At 35.8% G+C, this 23550-nt stretch overlaps 1 protein-coding gene and 1 non-coding gene across 2 annotated transcripts in view; both read left to right on the forward strand.

The window, feature by feature from the left end:
- Positions 1 to 23550, forward strand: part of INTS2 (integrator complex subunit 2) — a 54392-nt gene that overhangs the window by 14207 nt on the left and 16635 nt on the right. The window contains exons 10-18 of the mRNA XM_068977047.1: positions 2376 to 2447; positions 2535 to 2649; positions 4627 to 4695; positions 6013 to 6147; positions 7300 to 7476; positions 8520 to 8628; positions 18548 to 18652; positions 20801 to 20965; positions 22109 to 22310. Of these exons, the coding sequence (XP_068833148.1) occupies positions 2376 to 2447; positions 2535 to 2649; positions 4627 to 4695; positions 6013 to 6147; positions 7300 to 7476; positions 8520 to 8628; positions 18548 to 18652; positions 20801 to 20965; positions 22109 to 22310 (1149 nt within the window). The remainder of the gene's footprint in view (positions 1 to 2375; positions 2448 to 2534; positions 2650 to 4626; positions 4696 to 6012; positions 6148 to 7299; positions 7477 to 8519; positions 8629 to 18547; positions 18653 to 20800; positions 20966 to 22108; positions 22311 to 23550) is intronic.
- On the forward strand, positions 857 to 929 carry TRNAR-CCU (transfer RNA arginine (anticodon CCU)). Its single transcript has one exon. It is a non-coding gene; the product is annotated as a tRNA-Arg (tRNA).

Genomic DNA, 23550 nt, shown 5'->3' on the forward strand with positions numbered 1-23550 from the left:
TGGTGGCATGGTTTCTCTAATATTACCCATAATGATTGAAGGGGTCTTATTTGTACTGTTCTTTTCTCTAAGTTTCTTTTTTTCTGCCTTTTTTTTTTTGGTGTCTGTTTTTCTCAGAGGTTTAATAATGCTTCATTATTCATATTTAAGATTAGGAGACTAAAAGGCAAATTAGAACTTCTGAACGCATAGATGAGAAGCACTTGGGCTTTTCAGAGTCTTGGAGAAGACCATTTTCTTGCCTGAGAGCGAAGGCCTAAGAAGAAATCCATAAGCGAAGCTAAAAAGTGAGGGTTAAGGACTGGGAGATCTCAGCCTGCACTGTGGTTGTTCACTTAATTTTTCTACTTTCCAAGGCGCTGCAGAAAGCCCTGGTTGTCCTTCAGTTCAGAGACACCCTCTTTTCCCTTATCCAGAGAATCAATCTTGTTTCCTCTCTGCTGGGGGATGGCAGAGTGGAGGGTTGGTCTGGAAGTCCACTGCTTATCCAGACTGTCTATGTTTGGTCTCCGTCTTCTTTCGCACTCCCCAGACCGCCTGGAGGTGCCAGTTCCTGAGCCCTTTGGGGATTCTGTGGTGTAAGTGGTAGACTGGCTCTCCTTCCTGCCAGTGTAGTATGCTGCTTCCTTGGTCTGCTAAGTCAGTTACTCCTCCTGCTCCTCACTGGCGCCAGCTTTCCAGTGTCTTGTGGTATTGTCCTTCGTTATCATCCTGTGCATTTATGTGTTTTAAGAAAATCCCTTTAATGTAATTTGAATGGTGTGTTTTAGGAATGTGTGAAACTAAGTACATGAAATGAAGTGTTTTCTCTTTACCTGGAGTAATTTCTTGTTTTAAAAAGTTTATTTTGGGGACTTCCCTGGTGGTCCAGTGGCTAAGACTCTGTGCTCCTAATGCAGGGGGCCCAGGTTCGATCCCTGGTCGGGGAACTAGATCCCACATGCCACAACTAAGATCCTCTGTGGCCAAAGAAATAAATAAAATTTTGAAAAAGTTTATTTTAATGAAGTATAGTCAGTTTACCGTGTTGTGTTAGTTGCTGGTATACAGCAGAGTGATTCAGTTATACACACATATTACCTAAAGTTATATACTTATATATATAAAGTTATATACTTACTTATATATATAAAGTTATATACTTATATATATAAAGTTATATACTTTATAAAGTTATATTCACTTATATATTACCTAAGTTATACACTTTATATATAAAGTTATACACTTATTTATTACCTAAAATATAAATATTTACTTTATATTTTATAGGTAGGACAGCTACAGTACAAGAAGATTATTTAAATTTCTTATTCAAGGTCACACTAACAGTAATTGGCAGAGATGAGATTCCCACTCAGGTCTGGCAGACTCTAAAGGCTGTAATCTTTCTATTACATAACATTGTCTTGTATAAGTGGAGTAATTTATGTACGGTTGAGCGTGACCTTTTAAATTTTCTTAGTTTTGGGTATCAGGCTTTTGGTTGGTTTTTATTTTTGCTATTTATACTGCAGTGAAATAGAAGAGTGAAGTCACTCAGTCGTGTCTGACTCTTTGCAACCCCATAGACTGTAGCCTACCAGGTTCCTCTGTCCATGGGATTTTCCAGGCAATAGTACTGGAGTGGATTGCCAGTTCCTTCTCCAGGGGATCTTCCCAAACTGGGGCTCGAACCCGGGTCTCCTGCATTGTAGACAGATGCTTTACTGTCTGAGCCACCAGGGAAGAGGATCAATGGAAATTACTATTACAGATCAAAATTGACTTGTACATTTCAACCTAAACCTAGGAATTTGCTTTAAACAAGTCAGTGTTCATGTATTTCTAAAACCATTTGTCATATATGGTTAGCCCCTGGCTGTCTCTTTTTACTTTTTCGAATAGTGATCACTTATTTCCCTCTAATATTGAGTTCTGCTCAAAATGCCTCTACAAACTAAATTTCATTTGGTCTGATTTCTGTCCTCATACTCAGTTTGTGAGTTTTTAATGATTAAGTTTCAACACTATAGATTTTTTTCTATAGGAAATAAGTATCAGCTGTTAGTATATACGTTCTTCTAATATTTTAATCCCAAGGAACCTTTGTTTTTCTAAGGAATGTGAGGAAGTTTATTCTCTCCAACCTGCAATAGTAGTAACTGAGACTTTGAGAGGGTTTGGCTATTCATATAAATGGAGAAAATTTATGTTTCTCTGTTCTTCTCTAGAACTACTACATATCTCAATGATAATTAATGGCCAATTCAACAAGCAGTTAATTTGAGGAAAAAATAATTTGCACCAAAGATAATTCCAGAATGCTTTTTTATTCTTATGCTAGTATATCTGATTTAGACCAGTGACTTCTGATATTTTTTCTATATTACCAGTACTCCTGAACAGGAGCAGCTGATGGTAGTGTGGCTAAGCTGGATGATCAAAGAAGAGGCTTACTTTGAAAGGTAAGATGACTTCATTTGTATCAGATAGCTGAGTAAATTTGCTTATCCTTCCTTTGGAAATTCACATTTTCTTTTCCGTTTCAACAGTACTTCAGGCGTCTCTGCTTCTTTCGGAGAGATGTTATTATTGGTTGCTATGTACTTTCATAGCAACCAGCTCAGTGCTATCATTGACTTGGTCTGTTCCACTTTGGGAATGAAGGTAATTTCCTCTTTTTCTTTCTAAAGAAGATGTTTCTAAGCTGGACATTTTCTTATAATGTTAAGTAAATAGGTTCTTTTCATTTTGAAGTAATTTTAGTTGTTTAATAGTTTGAAACTTTATCAGGAGCTCTCTTAGAAAAGTACATTATGTAAACATTATTTACGAGAATAATAGATGTTCTATGTAGAAAACTTAGAAAACACAGTGAAGAAGGGAAAGCTGTAATTCCCTGTTCAGAGATATCAAGTACTATTAATAGTCTGGTATCTGTTCTTTCTTTAAATTTATATATATATATATATATATAGATAGATAGATAGATATAGATAGATATATATAGATAGATAGATAGATAGTGGTTTTAATGAACTTACCAATATACAATGAGAACTTCCTCATATCAATAAATATTCTAATACAACATAATTTTCAGTGGCTGCATTGTAGTTATTGTGTGGGCTGATCGTGACATTTTTAATGGTTCCTTTATTTGCCATGTAGATTTTTCTAATTTCTGAATAATGCTTAGATGAATATCCTATATATATAAATATACATACAGACATCCATATATGTATATTTTCAAACACTTTTTGGATTTCTTCCTTAGGATAAAGTTATAGAAAGCAGTACTAAGTAGAAGTATGGTGATGATAAGATATTTAATGAATATTGTCAGATTATTTTCCAGAAAGATTATACCAGTTTAACTGTTCTCATTAGTGAATGAGAATGGATATTTTCCTAACTTCTCACCATCACTGGGCATTACCATTCTTTTTAATCTTTGCAAATTTGATGAAAAATGGTCTTACTTATTTTGCATTTCTTTGATTACTAGTTATTATTATTTTTTATTGTTATAGTTTATATAGAGTTTTTTTGGTTACTTTTAAACAATTTATGTGTTTTAGTTGGTTTATTTCATTTATAAAAGGCTTATTGATGTCCCAGTTTTTCTATAGGGATTTTTATTGATTTATTTTTCCTTTTACTGATTCAGAAGTACTCTTTATATATAAATGATATGCTGTTATGCCTTGTATATCATATTTCATTGATTCAAGACACACACTTTACCATATATTGAAACTTGGATTCATTTTATAGTTGATGCATAATGTTAGTGTGATAGTGTTTGCCCTTCTTTATTTACTTGAAAAGCTACTATTAAATCAGTGGTGCATATTATAATCCTTATTATCTTAAAGATGGAGAAGTATAATATGTTGCAGATGATTTTTCCCAATCTTTTCTGCCATGTGAAAATTATTATTTTCTATGTGTGTAATATATTAAGTATTTCGTTTGTGCTTCTTATTTTGTTATTATACTTAGAAGTGCTTTTCTTTCCTCAGTTTAATAGAAATGGTCACCTATATTTTCTTCTAGTGTTTTTGTGGCCTTGTGTTTTACACTTAAATCTTTAATACCTTTGGAGTTAGTATGGGGTATGATGTCATATGCAAATCTTTACTTGTATTATCCAGAAAGAGAACTATCCCACCTCCATTTATTAAATAATCCACTTCTTCCCACTGACTTAAAATGCAATAATAATATGTTTACTGAGTACTTAAAAATTTTTTTTATTTATTTGGCTGTACCATATCTTGTGGTATGCGAGATCTAGTTTCCTGATGAGAGATCAAACCTAGGCCCCTTGCATTGGGAGCTCAGAGTCTAGCCACTGGATCATAAGGGAAGTCCCATTAAGTACTTTCTTATTTGGTTCCTGAAAAAAAAAAACACATTTTAGTGTTAGGTTTGAGAAGCTACTTCTGAAACAGAGTATTTGAACATTAATTTTATATATTAAGTCAAATTGTGCTTCATATATTTTATTTTCACCTGCTGTTGAAATCTTTTGGTTGCTTTATTTTGTATTTTTTTTTTTGTAGAAAAGAACCTTTCTTTTCTTTGTTTTTTATTGGAATATAATCGCTTTACAGTGTTGTGTTTTGGTTGTTTTAGATTGTAATTAAGCCAAGCTCCTTGAGCAGGATGAAGACTGTGTTCACACAGGAAATTTTTACTGAGCAGGTACTTCTTTTAACTATTATCTTAGGTATTTCTTTAACTTTATTTATAACATTCCTTGTGAGAAAACGTGTATATGTTTCAGTTTAAGAGAATAATATAGTCTTTATGTTCCTTTTTAGTTTCCAGTGATGATTTATGTAATCTTTGAAACTTCTATAAAGAAAAATCCTATTTCAAATTTGTTTTCAAAGCTATTTACTACATAGAAAAGCATGTGCTAAGTAAATTTGCTTATTTTGCAGACTTTGAGTAGATACCTAAGAGTGTAGTCTTAGATACTATTGACAGGGGTCTCACATGGGGTGAAAGTGTTAGGGGCTCAGTTGTGTCTGACTCTTTGCCAACCCATGCGCTGTAGCCTATCAGGCTTCTCTGTCCATGGAATTCTCCAGGCAAGAGTATGAAAATGAGTAGCCATTCTCTTCTCCAGAGGAATCTTCCTGATCCAGGGATCAAACCTGATCTCCTGTACTACAGGCAGATTCCTTACTATCTGAGCTACCAGGGAAGTTTACTGACAATTGGGATTGTTAGGAGAAAAATAACAGAGATCTGTTTAAACCTTTCAGCTGTAAGGTGCCATGTCTAACTAGGTTATAAGCTAGAGTCTAAATTCCTTATTCTTGTATTGATTTGTTCTTATTTGGTCTCAGCACTTTTGTCCATGGGTAATCCTAATGATATTTTATTTTTTCAATGATGGAAACTATTTTTTTTTTCCTTTTTTAAAAAAAATTAAACTATAGATAATCTACAATATTATGTTAGTTTCAGATATACAACAAAGTGATTCGGTTATGCATATATATGTATATATTTGTATTCTTATTTATTTATTTTTTAATTGAAGGATAATAACAGAATTGTGTTGGTTTATGCCAAACATCAACATGAATCAGCCATGTGTATACTTATGTCCCCTCTCTCTTTTAAGATTCTTTTCTATTACAGTTTATTATAATATAGTAAATGTAGTTCTCTGTGCTATATGGTAAATCCTTGTTTGTCTGTTTTATATATTATAGTCATTGAGCCCAGATTTTATGATTCCAAATTTTACATATTTTTTAACTTTAACCCTTGGCAATGTATCTGTGTTTAGAAGTAAATTTTTTAAAATTAGAGAACTTTACAAATTCCCAGATGCGTGATGCCACCTCATCACTCAAAATAATGAAATCATGTCATGATTGGTTTTTGTCACTCCTGCCAAAGGACCACATTAGTACTGACAGTGCACCTGGCTACGTCTCCCTCTTTCAGAGTAATTTTGTATCTGGCTCTGTCACATGGATTGCTGTTATGTGTCCCTTTTAGGTTGTCACAGCTCATGCAGTTCGAGTCCCTGTCACCAGCAACCTGAGTGCCAACATTACTGGGTTTTTGCCTATTCATTGCATTTACCAGCTGCTGAGGAGTCGTTCCTTCACCAAACACAAAGTATCAATAAAAGTATGATCTTACATTTATTCTTCAAGCTAAAATCTGAGTTAATGCTTTTTTCCCAGTTCTATTTGAGTTTGTAGACCTTTATTGTGGATTTTGTATGTGAAATGTTTTTAGTTACTCGTCACTTATATAGTTATAGTAATTAGACTCTTAATTTCAGATTTTTAAAACAGTATAACTGTTCAGTTATTTACAAAATGTACGATAGTACTAATTCCTTTTAAATTCTCAATGATATTTAGCAATTTCATTAAACTTTAGTAAGAAACTGCCATTCTTTATACTCGGTTTTGTTTACCAAACTGAGAAGGTTGCTGGTTAGCCATGACCAGTATTTGTAATCCATTTGTCACATGGACTTCTAACATTAAGCTTGCACATATTTTGATGTGTTTTCAATTTGTTAAATGGTTGGCTATAGCAAACAGGTCCTCTAAAGAAAAGGCTTAACCCACAGGAGGTTAAAACAGAAAAAAATTTGTTTGAACCCTTTCCAAGAGGCTATTTTATTTGTAAAGAACCCTGAACAATATATGCATTGCTATATCACATTTGATTGTCTTTGTTTTTATGATATAGTGAAGTTATTTTCCATCTTGATTGTATCTTCTGCTTTTTATATTTTTTGCAAGTGAAGTAGAGAAGAATTAAGAGTCCAAATGCACCCCCAGTGTTTTCTTGGCCTGTATTTGTGCAGATAGTTAATCTCCCATATGTGGTTGTCAAAGCCACCTTCTTAATCTGTCTGAGGCTTGTTGTGAGAAACTATTCCTCTCCCTAAATGCCTTTCTGCTGTTGGGTCTTTCACAGCAGCATATATGGTGCTCTAAACATAGATACAAAAAGGGACTTGACAGTGTTTTTCCCACTACTTAAAAACCATTAGATTAAAAACCCAAAGTCCAGACTCTAAACTCAAGCTGTCACTTTTAGGTTTATCTTCCATGGAACAATATTCTCAGTTTTAGGAAAGAAAAACTGTTTCCATTTTTAAATCAAAGGCAATTATGAAATTGGATGATATTATTTAGCAACTGCTAAAAGTGAATAGTGAGTTTTACTTTTTCATAAATCATGTAAAATTGTATGTGCTTGTAAAATTTTGCTTGGTTTTTCTTATTGCCATAATTTAGTGCCTGTCACCTTCTTTTCTAGGACTGGATTTATAGACAGCTCTGTGAAACCTCCATTCCACTCCATCCTCAATTACTTCCTCTGATTGATGTGTACATAAATTCTATACTTACTCCTGCATCTAAATCTAATCCAGAAGCCACAAATCAGCCAGTTACAGAACAGGAGATACTCAATATTTTCCAAGGAGTCATTGGGGTAAAATAGTGTTGTTGTTTTTTTTTTAAACATTTATTAATTCATTTTTCTTTTATTCTTTGCACTTACTCCACATTTTTTCCCAGATTATTAGAGGAGAACCACTTCTAGGTGGTTCTGAATTTCAAATGGTATTCAGTTTTTTTAGATCACTTATGAATATTAAAAGAATGGTATTCCATGTAGTTTGTTGATTAGACACTTTTTGAAGAATTCTTTCAAAAGCTCCATTTTAAAGTTTAAGAAGTCTCCTGGAGGTTGTGTGTTTAACAGAGGATTATGTGACATTTCAACACATTAAACCAGCTTCCTGAGAATTTAAGATATACCTAGATTATAGGAAAATTTGGAGTAAATCTTTTTTTCTCCAAATATACTTAAGTGTACAGTATATTTTTTAGGAATTATTTTCTTCATGGTCATTTCAGATAATACTTGAGATTCCTGTAAATGTTAACTTTTTTCAGAAGCAGCCCTATCTTAAAAACTATGAGGTCGCTCAGTCGTGTCTGACTCTTTGCGACCCCATGGACTGTAGCCTACAAGCCTCCTCCATTCATGGGATTTTTCAGGCAAGAGTGATGGAGTGGGTTGCCATTTCCTTTTCCAGGGGATCTTCCCGACCCAGGAATCGAAACCAGGTCTCCCGCATTGTAGGCAGACACTTTACAGTCTGAGCCACCAGGGAAGTTTAAAGACTGTTAAGCATGTTGCTTTTATCTCTCAAGCCATCTCAAATTTAACTTAAACTTCACATTGTCACTTTGAGTTTAATGTGAAGACAGCAACATTTCCCCAGTTTCTTTAAGCTTGGGAGTAGCAACACTGAATAATCTATTTTTACTATTTTTTTTACTATCCAAAAGTACTCATTGGAACTTCCGTGGTGGTCCAGTGGACTCTGTGCTGCCAATGCAGGGGACAGGGTTCTCCCGGTTGGAGAACTAAGATCCCACATACTTCCTGTTGTGGCCAAAGGGGGGGAAAAAAAAGCACTCATGAAATTTAACAGTATTTTAAAGTGTTTATAATATTACCTCCAGGGTGACAACATCCGCCTTAATCAGCGTTTCAGTATCACAGCACAGCTCTTGGTGCTTTATTATATTCTGTCTTATGAAGAAGCTCTCCTAGCAAATGCCAAGACTTTAGGTAAGTTGTGCAGAGGCTAGTGTTTCTAGTGATAGTTCATCTTATTTGCTTATATTTTGTTACTTTCCAGGCTGCTATTGGAGAAAATAAGGTCAGATATTCCAACAAGCTCCAGCATCTTTCTGCAGTCTTTGCAATGTTAGCTTTTCATACTCTGGTGCATAAGTACATGTATGTGTGGACATATAATCACCCCTGAAGGCTCAGTGCTCCTTTTAGCAGGCTGAATTAATGATTAACTGAATTGTGTGTATTTTAACAATTTTAGTGACCTTATTGACTAAAGGTAAGTTAAGACATAAACCTGTTGGTACTGAAATAGATTTTTTTGCTTGATTTCAACCTTTTTCCTATTTTTCCTTCCATTAATATGAAGAGTAACAGTCTAATCAAAGCAGTAGGAAAAAAAACCAACAGAAGGGTTTCCTTTGCCATTGATGTTACCATTGAATTTAGTTACTTTGTATAATATCAGAAGGTCAGATTTAGTATAGATAATATTAGTATAAAGTAGTATGTTTTCCTCTGTGCGAAAAAGAAAATTCACCTGTATTTTGGCTTGCTAAATGTAAGACTGAAGGCAGACAGAGAAGGGGGCGGTAGAGGATGAGATGGTTAGATAGCATCACCGTCTCAATGGACGTGAAATTGAGCAAACTCCGGGAGGTAGTAGAGAACAGAGGAGCCTGGTGTTCTGCAGTCCATGGAGTTGTGAAGAGTCAGACATGATTAGTGACTGAACAGCAACAACAGCAAATGTATGTAGTTCCATATTCAAAGCAAAAAGTGTCCTTAAAACGTAATAGGCGTGGTAAAGATGATCTTATTTGCAAAACAGAAACAGAGACACAGACGTCGAGAACAAACATATGGACACCAAGGGGGTAAAGAAGGGTGCTGGGAAGAACTGGGAGATTGGGATTGACATGTTCACACTACTGACACTGTGTATAAGACAGATGACTGTGAGAACCTGCTGTACAGCACAGGGGACTCGACTCAGTGCTCTGTGGTGACCTAAACGGGAGAGAAATCCAGAAAAGAGGAGATACACGTGTACCAACAGTTGATTCACTTTGAACAGTAGAAACTAACACGACATTGTAAGGCAACTATACTCCAAGAAAAATGAAATTAAAAAAATGTTGCAGGCATTGAGTATTATAATGCCGGGAGAATTCTTTTAAGGGATTGTATTTTGTCATGGCTGAGTGATTTTACTTTTCAAAAGCTATAAATTAAAGTTAGTTTTCAGTGTGTGGCTGCTGAGTTTCTTTCATTTATATGGAGTATTGTGTTTTAAATATACTGTGAATTTCTCAGCAGCTTTTTTTTCCTGACTACATTTGTTAGGGATATACAGATGATATCCCACAACTATAATTATAGTCTTTGTCATTTGAGGGACAAGATGGGCTAATAATAAGCATTAAGTAATAGTCTCCCACTTTTATCCACATGTAATGAATTCTGTTAAGGGATATGACACTTGTGATTTAATAGATACTAGAGGAATGAGTTACAAGGAGGTATTCTGGGGAGAACTCAGACCATGGATACTGAAGTAGGGGACCAAGATATACTCTTAGTTTTTATTTAAATTAATGTCTAGCAAAAAAAATGATACAAGAAAGTACAGAGACTAGTATAGTCCACTTTCATGTATACACCATGCAGAATTAGAAAATCACTCAGAATTTTTAAGACTGGAAGAATCTTTAAAGATAATGACATGCTCAGTTCAACCCTGTGTTCAGGTGAAGCTGCTGTTCTTTATGCAATAGTCTGTCTGATGGATCTTAATTGGAAAGTTAAGAATTTCAGGTTTGGTGTACAATTTAGCCTGGATTGAGTCTTCGAAAGGAACTGTGAGATTGTAGAAAAGTTATTAGGTTTTTCTTGGTCTTCCCTGGTGGCTCTGCAGTAAAGAATCTGCCTGCAATGTAGGAGACCACCTGCAATGCAGGAGAGGTAGGTTTGATCCCTGGGTCAGAAAGATTCCCTGGAGAAGGAAATGGCAACCCACTCCAGTATTCTTGCTTGAGAAATCCCATGGAAAGAAGAGCCTTGTGGGCTGTTAGTCCATGGCATTGCAAGAGTCGGACATGACTTAGCCACTGAACAACAAAATGATTAGGTTTTTCCAAGATTATAGAAAAGATGGTGGCTTGGACTGGTAGCAGTGTATATACATCGAAGGTAGAGCTGAGAGGTTTTGCTGATGAATTCATTAGATTTGAGAGACAGGAGCCAAGGTTGATGTGGAGGCTTTTGGCCTGAGCTAGACAATGGCTATCTACTGAAATTAATGGCAGGTTTGTGCGCAGTCAGGAGCTGGTTTGGGACATACTAAGTTTGAGATGTCTGATGAAGTGGGGATGTTTTGAAAATAATTGTAAACGCTGGCCTGAAATTTAGATGAGATAAACCTGGACTGAAGCATTGAGATTCTTCAGCATATGTATGATATTTATAATCATGATATTAAGTAGGATTACCAAGGGAGAAGGTGTGGAAGGAGACTCAGGGGGCTGTGATGTTCTGCATGCCAAGAGAAGAATGTTTCAAAGAGGAGAGTGAGATCACTTGTGTTAAAGGATGGTGATTGATCAAGTAAGGTTAGGACTTAGGCTCAGCTAATGATCAGGTTTAGCTTGCTAGAGGTCCTTTGACCTTTAACCTTTACAGGATCTTACAGGTCCTTTTTTTTTTAAATTTCCTCAGAATTAAAGCCTGATTTTAGTAAATTCAAAAGCAAATTAGAGGAGATAATACTAAACACAGTGAATACAGACAGTTCTTTTGAAAAGTTGTAAAGAGAAGGAGGGAAATGAATATGGTAATTGAAGAGGAAAATGAGGTCAAGAGAGGACTTTTTATTTTTTTTAAGGTGAAAGAGTTAAGAGAATATTGTATGCTGTTGGAAGTGATCTAGTGGAGGGAAGCTTTACGAGAGAATCCCTAGAGGGATGTCCTTGATAGGTGAGAGGAATCCGGGTGTGGAAGACAGACGGAGGGATTGAGCTTTCCTTGGAGAATTTTTTCCCATAGTTTAAGAAAATTTTTTTTTCTAGCCCAATTTCTTAGTCCAAAGGAATAAGTTAACTGCAGAATATGTCATAACATGAGAGAAGTTTTCTCTTCCACAGCCAAAAATGATGAGTATTCCGCCTCAAATTTATTCCTACCTATGAAGTTGTGTTGTTTCAGTACCTTGCTAACTGGTCTGTGTTTTTGGGCTTTATAATAAACATCATTAGTAGGCACCAAGTAGCTGTTGAAGCTCAAATACAGAATTCCAACATCTGAGATAGAGCCAAGTATTAGAATATCATAGTCATTAAAAAAAAGTGTTTTATACATATATAGTTTTTCACATATGCATATTTTTGATTTGTTTAAAAATATTTGTAATACAAGTGCATATATTGTGTGTTTAGTCACTCAGTCATGTCCGACTCATTGCAACCCCATGGATTGTAGCCCGCCAGGCTCCTCTATCCATGGGATTCTCCAGGCAAGGATACTGGAGTGGGTAGTTGTTCCCTTCTCCCAGGGATCTTCCCAACCTAGGGATCAAACCTGGGTCTTCTGCATTGCAGTTAAATACTGTATTGATCTAAAAGAACATGTGTAATAAATAGCATAATAAATCCCTTGTACTATCCCTTTATTAATACCCCATTAAAATATGAGCATTGCCGTTGTATTTTCAGTTTTTATACTTAAAAAATGTTTCCTGTTTATTATATCTGAAAATTTTATTACTAGGTAAAAGTTTATTTTTGTGTACTTTAAAAAAATTTTGATTTTATATTGGAGTATAGTTGATTAAACTAAAGGGCTTCCCTGATGGTTCAGATGGTAAAGAATCTGCCTGCAATGCAGGAGACACGGGTTTAATCCCTGGGTTGAGAGGCTCCCCTGGAGAAGGGAATGGCTGCCCACTCCAGTATTCTTGCCTGGAGAATGCCATGGACTGATTAGCCCGATGGGCTACAGTCCATGGGGTCACAAAGACTTGAATGTGACTGAGAGGCTAACATTTTCACTTTCTGTTCGTAGTTGATTAAAAATGAGGTACTAGTTTCAGGTGTACGGTCGAGGGATTCAGTTATACGCTTACAGGTATTAAAGAGCATTGAGCTGAGTTCCGTGTGCTATACTTAGGTCCTTGTTGGTTATTTATTTTAAATATTTATTGAACATTTTAAATACAGAAGTTATATTTACATATTTTTGAGGTAAAAACAGTACTAATGACTACTGAACATGTTTTATCAGCTTTACCTGTTTATCTGCTCCTAAAGCAGCCAATGGGATGCTAAACACAGTCTCACACTTAAGTAGCTTACTTGCTTAACTCTGTCCCTTAACATCATTTACTTTGTTTTTTAAAAATATTTATTTATTTTATTTTTGGCTGTGCTGGGTCTTCATTGCTGCGCACCAGCTTTCTCTAGCTCTGGCAAGCAGGGACTGCTCTTTGTTGCAGTCCATGGATTTCTCCAGGCAAGAATACTGGAGTGGGTAGTCTTTCCCTTCTCCAGGGGATCTTCCCAACCCAGGAATCAAACTGGGCTCTCCTACATTGCAGGCAGATTCTTTACCAACTGAGCTATCAGGGAAGCCTATTTAAAGTATAAGAAAATGAAAGTGAAAGTGAAGTCGCTCAGTCGTGTCTGACTCTTTTCGACCCTGTGAACTGTAGCCCACCAGGCTTCTCCATCCTTGGGATTCTCCAGACAAGAATACTGGAGTGGGTTGCCATTTCCTTCTCCAGGGGAACTTCCCGACCCAGCGATTGAACCCAAGTCTCCCGCGTTGCAGGCAGACGCTTTAACCTCTGAGCCACCAGGGAAGCCCTATTTAAAGTATATTTGCTTTATTTTTGGCTGTGCTGGGTCTTCATTGCTGCACACCCACTGTCTCTAGCTTGGAAAGCAGCGACTGCTCCTTGTTGGGGTGCATGGGCTTCCCATTGTGGCGGCTTCTCATGCGGCGGGGCGCCGTCTCTCAGGCCTGTGGGCTCAGTTGTTGTGGCTCCCGGGCTCTAGAGCACAGGCTGGATAGGTTGCGGTGCACGGGCTTAGTTGCTCCGGGGCATGTGGGATCTTCCTGGATCAGGGATTGAACCCATGCCTCCTGCATTGTCAGGTGGATTCTTTACCACTCAGCCACCAGGGAAACCCTTTATCTTCATTTAAAAACAAGCTCTGGCTGCTTTTTCTGCTTCTGTCCTGTTTGATATGAAATTTCCTTCTTTGTCATCAGCAGAACAAGACCTATCCTGTGATACTTGGGAAACTATAATGTTCAGTGGCTCTAAATTCCTGCACTTGAAGTTTTTCTTTGCATTTGATAGTTAATTATTGTCTTCCCAGAAGAAAGTTAACTCCACCTGCCTCTTTCAAAATGTAGAAACCTTTAAGCAGACACTGACAGATGTTATTTCTTGGCAGCTTGAAGTTTCAGTACTGTAAAATCGAGTTTGACCAAAAAAGGTTTTAACAGTCATATGATTGTCCTGTGGAGTAAAAGTATAAGAATTGTAAACTTAATTCATTATTTACCTAGTTGCTTACCTATCTTACTTAATGCAAAAGAACTGCTTTTTAAAATAAAAATATTTATTAAAAGAGTGTTTTACTGAAGAAAATTGAGGAAGTGAGAAAAGTACAAAGACCAGAGTATAAGCCACCCATAATTCTACTGCCCAGAGATAATCACCACAGAATTTTGCTAGGAAAAAAAACCCTTCAGTCTTTGCACGTGTGATAACCTTCATAAAGTTTGGAATCATAAGTTTTTAATCTACCCTTTTTACTTAAGACTACAGTTTAAGCATTTGGCCTATTATAGTACATTTTTTGAAACATGATTTTTAATAGCTGTATAATATTTCTTCATAAATGTGTACCATTACTGAAAAAATACCTTACTATTGGAGATTGTTTCTACATTTTGCCTTTATAGAGACTGGCAGAATGAATATTCTTAGAGCTAACTCTGTATGCAGATATAATTATTTATTTCTTTAGGACAGAACTACTAAACCAAAGATTTTTGAATTCCAGTATTTAAAAAATGAGTTGTCATACTGTTTTCCAGATAGTTTTCACCATTATAGACATTTTGTAGAAGACATGTGTATGCATTTGTGTACGATGTGGGTACCAACTTTTTTGCATTCACAATGATAGCAGTTGGGTGTTATCATTTGTTTATGGTGTATTTTGATTATAGAATTCTGTGGAGAGGAGACTCTCTGAAAGTAAGGTACTAACATTATATGACTAATCACTTACATTTTCTTTTAGGACATTATTTCATTTTTAAAATTTACATATGCCTTTAATTAATTTATGTATGCCCACCTCCCAGCAGTAAAAGCCCTGAGTCCTAACTACTGGACCACCAGGGAATTCCCTGAAATATTTTTTTCTTTTAAAATTATTAAAATGTAAGATTCATGAAGTTATCAAGTATGGGATACAGACTGGCTTCCCAGGTGGCCCAGTGGTAAAGAATCTGCCTGCCCATACAGGAGACACAAGAGACGTGGCTTCAGTCTTTGGGTGGGAAAGATTCCCCGGGGAGAGGGCAACCCTCTCCAGTACTCCTGCCTGGAGAATCCCATGGACAGACAAGCCTGGCAGGCTACAATCCGTGGGGTCGCAAAGAGTTGGGCACGACTGAGCACACATACGTGGATACAGCTTCAATTAACATTTTTTTTCATTTTATGCATTTATTTATTTATATTTGGTTGTGCTGAGTCTTCCTTGCTGTATGGGCTTTTCTCTTGTTGTGACGAGCAGGGGCTACTCTGTAGTTGCAGTGTGAGGGTTTCTCCCTGTTACGGCTCCTCTTATTGCGGAGCATGGGGCTCCAGGGGACTTGGGTTCAGTAGTGTGCACAGGCCTAGTTGCTCCATGGCGTGTGTGATCTTGCTGGATCGGGGATCAAACCCTTGTCTCCTGCACTGACAGGTAGATTCTTTACCATTGAGCCACCAGGGAAGCCCCTAGTTGTTGTTATTGTTGTTTTTAAATAATTGGTTATTTTTCAACGTCACAAAGCGAATAACCTACCATTTTCCTATTAATTTGGAAAGTTGCTCTGATGTATATTGAAGTTTTATTACAAACCTATGTCTGATTTTTTTTTTTTCTGTTAGGCATTTCCAGTCCCTTTCACAATTATTGTTCTTGTTCAATATTTTTGTCCATTTTCACATATATAATCTTGCACATGAACTCTTAAGATTTTGTCGAATTCCATGGAAGAAAATTATATTTTGATTTTGGTTAGAGTTATGTTATGCTAGAAATTAATTTAGAGAGAATTTACATCTTTATAATAAAAGTCCTTCCAGCTAGGAATATGAAATAATTTTTTTAAAGACTTATTTTGGGTCAGCTGTGCAGCTTGCAAGATCATAGTTCCCTAACCTGGAATCAAACCCATCTTCCCAGCAGTAAAAGCCCTGAGTCCTAACCACTGGACTGCCAGGAAATTCCCTGAAATAACTTTTCCTTTAAATTATTAAAATGTAAGATTCATGAAGGCCAATTTTTATCTTTTTTTGCTATTGTGTCATTGAGTCAGATAGGACTGAGTGACTTTCACTTACTCATTTAGAATATTACTTGATACAGAGTAATCACTTAATACATGTTTTAAATGTGTGAATTTATTCAAATTATTTTTTTTTATGTCAATTAAACTTTGTATAGACTTTGTATAATTTTTTCTTGTTATTGCTAGTTACAAGGAAGGTATAGACGTTTACTTTGGGTTAGTCAGGCTCTGAATTTCTTAGAGTACCATTTTAAAAAAACTTATCAAGGGAATACTTTTTCAGCAGTTATTGAGATAATTTGGTTTATTTATATAATTTGTTGTATAATTGATATCTATATTTCTGGAGTGGGCCCTACTTGCTCTGGGTATATTATTCTTTTAGCATGGTGCTAGATTTGATTTTTCTTTTTTTTTTAATATGATTTTTTTCCATCTGTGTTTAAGCAAGTGAAATAGGCCTTTTTTCTCTTCACTTCTTTTTATCCTGGCTTTAGTTTACACTAATTTCATAAGTGAATTCGTTTTCCATAGGAATGTTTTAAGGATTAAAATGTTAACAAAAGCTAAGGGCAATGTAACTTTTGTTTCTGATTGTTACTGGTCTATAGAAATGCAAGAGATTTTTGTGTATTTAATTTTATATCTTGAAACCCTACTGAATTTATTAGTTTTCACAGTATTTTTTCCTTTTTTCTTTTCTTTTCTTAATTCTTGTTACCTTGACGGAACTTTGATGTCCAGAAAAGCTTCCTCAGCCACTCTTTTACCAGCCAACTCTATTTCATTCTTTAGGAAATTATTTGGAGAAGGAAATGGCAACCCACTCTGGTACTCTTGCTTGGAAAATCCCATGGACAGAGGAGCCTGGTAGGCTACAGTCCATGGGGTCGCACAGAGTCGGACACGACTGAGCACCTTCGGTTTCTTTCATTTTGGTTGAGACACAAAGCCATACACCGTAAGGTGTTCCTTGAATGTTGGCCCCTCATCTTACTATGGAAGCCCCAAGTATTCTTTCACCTCAGCATTTGCATGAGAGTCATTTACACATTTATGGGCTGAAATATTTGTCATTTTTTACCACTTTTTTTTTTTTTTTTTAGTTCTAACAGTTTTTTGATAGACTCTTTAAGATTTTCTATATAATGCCGTATCTACAAATAGTGGCAGTTTTACTTCTTCCTTTCCAGTTTGGATAGTGTTGAAACCAGAATTTGATTGTACTGGAAGCTATGTTTTCTTAAACCGTGTTTTGAGATACATTCTTACCCAGTTCATAAAAGATTGGTGTGGAAAACTGGGATGCTAATTCACTGACTTGCAAGGGGTATCATGTCTAATCAAGAGGTGTATTGTATATTTAGACAATGATTCTCAACCTTTATTGCACTCATATACTTCTTAACGTCAATCAATAAAAATTTGTTGAGCTTTACATTATGTGGTTTGTATTTGGAAAAGAATAGGTATATTAGATATAGTTTTTTAAACTATGGACAGCCTGGTTGAGATGCTCATAAGTTCTGTTGTACATGCAAAGCAGCTTGGAATAAGATAAGGGTGTCAGGCACATAGCATATGGTGGAGATGAGACAGACAGTGTTGATTGGCAAGGACCTTTACCCTGGGGATCTGGAAATCCATGAATCCAGATATTTGAGCATGGATCCAGAGACACATGATCTGGCCAAATCTGAATTTAAATAAGAAGACTGTGGCACCAGTGTGAAGGATGGTTCAAAAAGAAAAGGAATTGGAGTCTGGAAAATTGAAAATTGAACCATAATAGTTATTTAAATAAATGATGAGTAGGTATTGAATTAGGATAGCAGAAAAAGAATAGAAATTAAGGTGGATTTGCTTTAAGAAAAAAAAGATGGACTTGTTAGTTGAAGGTAGAAGTTATAAGAGAAGAAAGTCATTCCTATAGAGTCAGTCACCACTAATAGCTAATATGATTAAGGCTGTTGGCATCATGAAGCTTGAAGCCATGTGGTCATGACTGCATTTGTCTTCCTAATTAGGTTTGGGGGAGTTTCTCTTCTATTTGTTTAAGAGTAGGGCGCTTCTGCAGGTGGCTTCTCTCACTCATGATTTTCCTTCCCGCTGGTTTCAGTTTCAGGGCATTTTCCAGATCTTGCCCTGAACTATGTATGTTCTTATTCGTCATATGTATTCACTGCTTTGGTAGTGACTCTCCATCTTTTATAAGCTATATTCACAGATTAAGTGAACTAAGAGTAATTTAACGTTGTGTTCCCATTTGTGTTGAAGGTTAAGATTTATGTTGTTTCTGACATTATATCTTAAATTTCTTATTTTTGACTGACAGCTGCCATGCAAAGAAAACCCAAATCATATTCATCTTCTTTAATGGATCAGATTCCTATCAAATTCCTTATTCGACAGGCTCAAGGACTTCAGCAGGAGTTGGGAGGTATTTATCTTGTTTGCTTTTTACTGGCAATGTTTATTGGTAAAAAATACCTACTTTTTTTAAAATTTAATTTTTATTTTTTTTTAGCACCAAAACATTTTGTATTGGGGTATAGCCAGTTAACAATGTGATATTTTCATTTGAACAGTGAAGGGACTCAGCCATACATACACATGTGTCCATTCTCCCCTGAATGCCCCTCCCATCCAGGCTGGCATATAACATTGAGCAGAGTTCCATGTGTTATACTGTAGGTAAAAAATACCTACTGTATGTAAGATTATAAAGTGTAATAGGTGCTCAAAGCTAAACATTCAATTTAAGAGTGAATTTCTCTTTACTTTCCTTGGTATCTTACTCCCTGAAAACTATTTCCCACCCCCGAGGCCCTCACTATTTCCTTTTGGTATGCAGTTTCACATATTCTTTTCTACAGGTTGAACCATATGAGATTACAAGTATTCAACTATTTTTGACTGTTGAAAATGCAGTTTCATGTGGTTGAAGCTAATAGAAACACACACAAGTAAAAAAATCTTTTTTTAAGCTCTAAATGGTATCCTACTGTATTTCTTCTGAGACCTGCTTTCTTCTGTTGGAGTCTTGGAGAGCTTATCATGTCGCTACATGTAGATCCACATTATTGTTTTAATTGCTACATAACATGCCATGGCATGACATTACTATCATGCTTTTACTGTAAAGCTGTCAAGTAGAAATATAGTAATATTTTTTGAAATTCAATTTTTTTTCCTAATATAACAGCTTTTTATAATGTTTGAATGTATGGATTTTTTTTTTCTCCTTGATTTGTTTCTTTGAAGCTCAGATTTTCTTTTTCTGTCTTTATTATGGTTGATTTCAAGGGTGAACATGAACTTTCTTTGGTCTTCTTTAGCCAGATGTCTGCATTTATTTATATCTTTGCATAATCTCTTTTCAGAGAAGTGATGGTATATTTTGCAGCATTTGGTAACTAATGTTGCAACTAATAAAGGGATTATGTAATATAGACTAATTTGTACTATTATAAGCAGTCATTTTTGTGATCGTCCTGACTATACATATATTTGTGCATTTAAACTTTAAAATAATACCACTTGTGATTGTTACAGTGTCTTTTTCACAGAAACATTTATTTTAAGCAGTTTCTGTGGGAAAGGCAGTAGATATTTATCCCTTTTGGGACTAAGCAATGGTTTGATTTGATCTAAGTTACATACTAAGTGGGTGATCAAATCTCAAGTACTTTTATTACTGCTGATACTCTTATTGCTGGCTCTCACAACTGGGAGATGATGATGATAATTGTATAGTAACAACATTTATTAGGTAAATAACATAGTACTTCATCTGTCTAAATAGACATTATCATCATTTGTTTTTCATTGCTGATGTTATACAATAATAATAATGAGTAGTCAAGCTATGCTATAAGCAAGTTTAGAAAGGTCCCAATGCTTCTGAGCTTCCTAAGCTTTCTTAAAAGAAAACAATTGCACCCTCTTGTGGGTGTCATCAGTACTGCTTGGATTGGCTTACACAGCTGCATGACTTTAGGAACATTAATGTAAATATCTTTCTGCCTATTTCCTTACAGTAGAACAGAGACAATGCTGCTTACCTTGTAGGAATGTTAGGATGAAATGAGAAAATGTACATAAAGTGTACATTTAGGCACTCAAGTTGGGCAACTTTAATTTTACCCATGTATAGCAATGATTCTCTGCTGTGTTGGAGGAGAGGATGTGTTCTCTTGTAGAAGTCTATAAGAATTTCTGAGTGAGACCTTTTTCAAACCATATGTCATCTTTCCCAAATGAACCTTTTTTTCCCCTCTCTTTTTTTCCTCCCTACTCAACTCTTGAGCTACTGCTACTTTTTTGCTGGAATAGGATGGAAGAGAGCTTGAGAACTTTTGATGAAAGTAGTGGTTTCCAGCTTCCTGTGTATCAGTTCAAATGGGGATCTTGATTTAAGCAAAGTCCCTCACTGAAGTACTGAATAGAAGTTCTCAAACTGTAGTGTGCATGCGTACGAAATGCGGATTCGTTTAGCTGGTAGGAAACGAAAGGGAAAGGGGAAAGAGGAAAGACGTTTTGGTGTTTAAGAATGAAGAATCCAGTTGACGTCTTGTACATTTTCAAGGGTTGCATTCTGCTTTACTTCGTCTCCTTGCAACCAATTACCCACATTTATGCATCGTGGATGATTGGATCTGTGAAGAGGAAATCACAGGGACGGACGCCCTGTTAAGGAGAATGCTTCTGACTAATAATGCCAAAAACCACTCTCCTAAACAACTCCAAGAAGGTATAGTAAACTGATCACTCCTTTTACCCCTTTAGTAGTCCAAAGAGGTGTTAGCCCCATTGAAATCTTAGAATCATGCAGAATTTTCCTGGAGATAGAGCAGTGTTTTGGTGACTGTATAAAGTAATTCTCTTTGAGTGTAAGGATTTTTAACCCTTTTTTTTTTTTTTCTGACATGCTTGCATCTGTTTCCTCATAGGGTCTACATTACATCAATAAACAGGTCATACGGTTTAGGAAGGTCTTAAAACCAGTCAGAAATAAGTGCCATCATGTTGATGTATGACAGAAATCAAACCAGTATTGCAAAACAATCATCAGTCAATTAAAAATGAATAAATATATATATAAAAAGAAGTGCCACAGAATAGAAAACAATGTTATTTGCTGTTATTGGATAATGTTCTAGGTTAGCACTGTCAAATAGAAATAGGATGTGAGCTACACATATAATTTTAAACTTTCTATATAATTTGCCACATTCAAAGAGTTAAAAAGGCAAAATTAATTTAAATAATTATTTTATATAACCCAGTGTATCTAATGTATTATCATTTCATCATGTAATCAATATAAAAACTGTTAGATATTTTACTGGTTTTCCGTACTAAATCTGTGTGTTTAAACTTACAGCACATCTCAGTTTATACTAGCCACGTTTCAAATGCTCAGTAGCCAAAAGTGCTTAGTAACTATTTCTATTGAAGGATTACAGTTCTAGATATTTTTTATTAACAGCTGCTTACAGCCCATAAAGGGCTACTTGAAGGAAGGTGTCAAGAAATTTGAATTTTTCAAATGAATGTTAATACCAGAAGCAATACTTGGGTATATTTTCGTGGTCAGCCAATTTTTAAAATCAGTGCAAATCATTGTCTTTCTGTCACTGTCACTACTGTGATTTTAAGGATGAGATTTTTTGTTGTTGTTGTTCTTTATGAAATAACTGCACTTTAACATGAATTTTTCTTAAGGGCCTAATTTTAAGTGTGCCCACAACTATGGCTAGGATTGAAAGTGTTACTTTCTTTAAAGCAATATTGTTTTCTTGATTTGTTTGGCCTATAGTGTGATAGAACAATATTTGCTTTCCATTTGATAAGCTGTGTAGTACTTAGATTGTGACGGCGGTTTTCCTTTTAGCATTTTCAGCTGTCCCAGTAAGTCACACACAAGTGATGCAGATTCTAGAACACTTGACTCTACTCTCTGCCAGTGAGCTTATACCATATGCAGAAGTATTAACATCCAATATGAATCAGCTGTTGAATTCAGGGGTTCCACGGCGAATTCTTCAAACAGTCAATAAACTCTGGATGGTTCTGAATACTGTGATGCCTCGGAGGTAATTTCAATGCCCTGTTACATGTAATAGATAAGTGTATAGCAGTGATTGTATACAATAACCTAAGCTGAAATGTTGAAAAAAAATTGTTAAAAAAAACTTTTTGACAATATAAATCCTTTCTGAAGACTACTGATTAAAGGGCTGTTATATCTTTTAAGGAAAATAATACATTTTATCTTAACACAGAAACTTTCAAGTATTTCCAACCTGAGAAAGTTCTTTGAAAGGGAGTTGTAGTCATTTGTGCCATATGTGATGTAGATTCCCATTGTATCTTGCATCATTGCACGGGTTCCAGAGTTTGCTGTACATTGAAATCTCCCAGAGCGCTTTCTATACTCCTGGTCCCCAAGTTGTATGCCATGCTAATTAAATCAGAGTGGGATGCTGGATTCATTATTTTGTCTTTAGTCAGATAGTTCTCTGGTGGTCCATAGACTGCATCAGAAACACTTGGTCAGGTCTAAAAAAACATATTGGGCTGGATTTGCCTCAGATTTTGATTCAGTAGGTCTGAGAATATCTATACATTTTAATTTTGATTTTTACTTATACCAAATTAATAACTGCACATAAGTTAAATAGTATATGAGATCTGTCCCTACCTTCTCACTTTAGACTATTGCTCCTCAGAGACACCTGTTCTCAGCTCTTTTATCTTTTAATTCTGACATTTATATCCCACCATATCTTAGTCATATGCTTATAATTACCATGATTATCTGACGTTCCAATTTAAAAATTATCTTTTGGCTTCCTACTGTATAAGGTAAAGATTGCATACGCTTACCTGCTTCCCTATGAGTCCTTCTTCCCCCAACACATATCCTCCTTTCTTCCATTTCTCCCAACACAGTTATGTCAGAATTTTTGGTTAAAGAAATATTCAGTGTATATATTATCATGAGTTGTTCAGTTGCTAAGTCATGTCCAACACTTTGCGATCCCATGGACTGCAGCACACCAGTCTTCCATGTTCGTCACTATCTCCTAAAGTTTGCTCAGATTAATGTCCATTGAGTTGGTAATGCTATCTAACCATCTCATGCTCTGCTGCCCTTTTCTCCTTTTGCATTAAGTCTTTCCCAGCATCAGTTCAGTTCGGTTGCTCAGTTGTGTCCAACTCTTTGAGACCCCATGGACTGCAGCACACGAGGCCTCCCTGTCCATCACCAAACCCGGAGTTTACTCAGACTCATGTCCGATCGAGTTGGTGATGCCATCCAACCATCTCATC

This window comes from Capricornis sumatraensis, chromosome 8 (assembly GCF_032405125.1).
Source record: "Capricornis sumatraensis isolate serow.1 chromosome 8, serow.2, whole genome shotgun sequence".
Classification (NCBI taxonomy): Eukaryota; Metazoa; Chordata; class Mammalia; order Artiodactyla; family Bovidae; genus Capricornis; species Capricornis sumatraensis.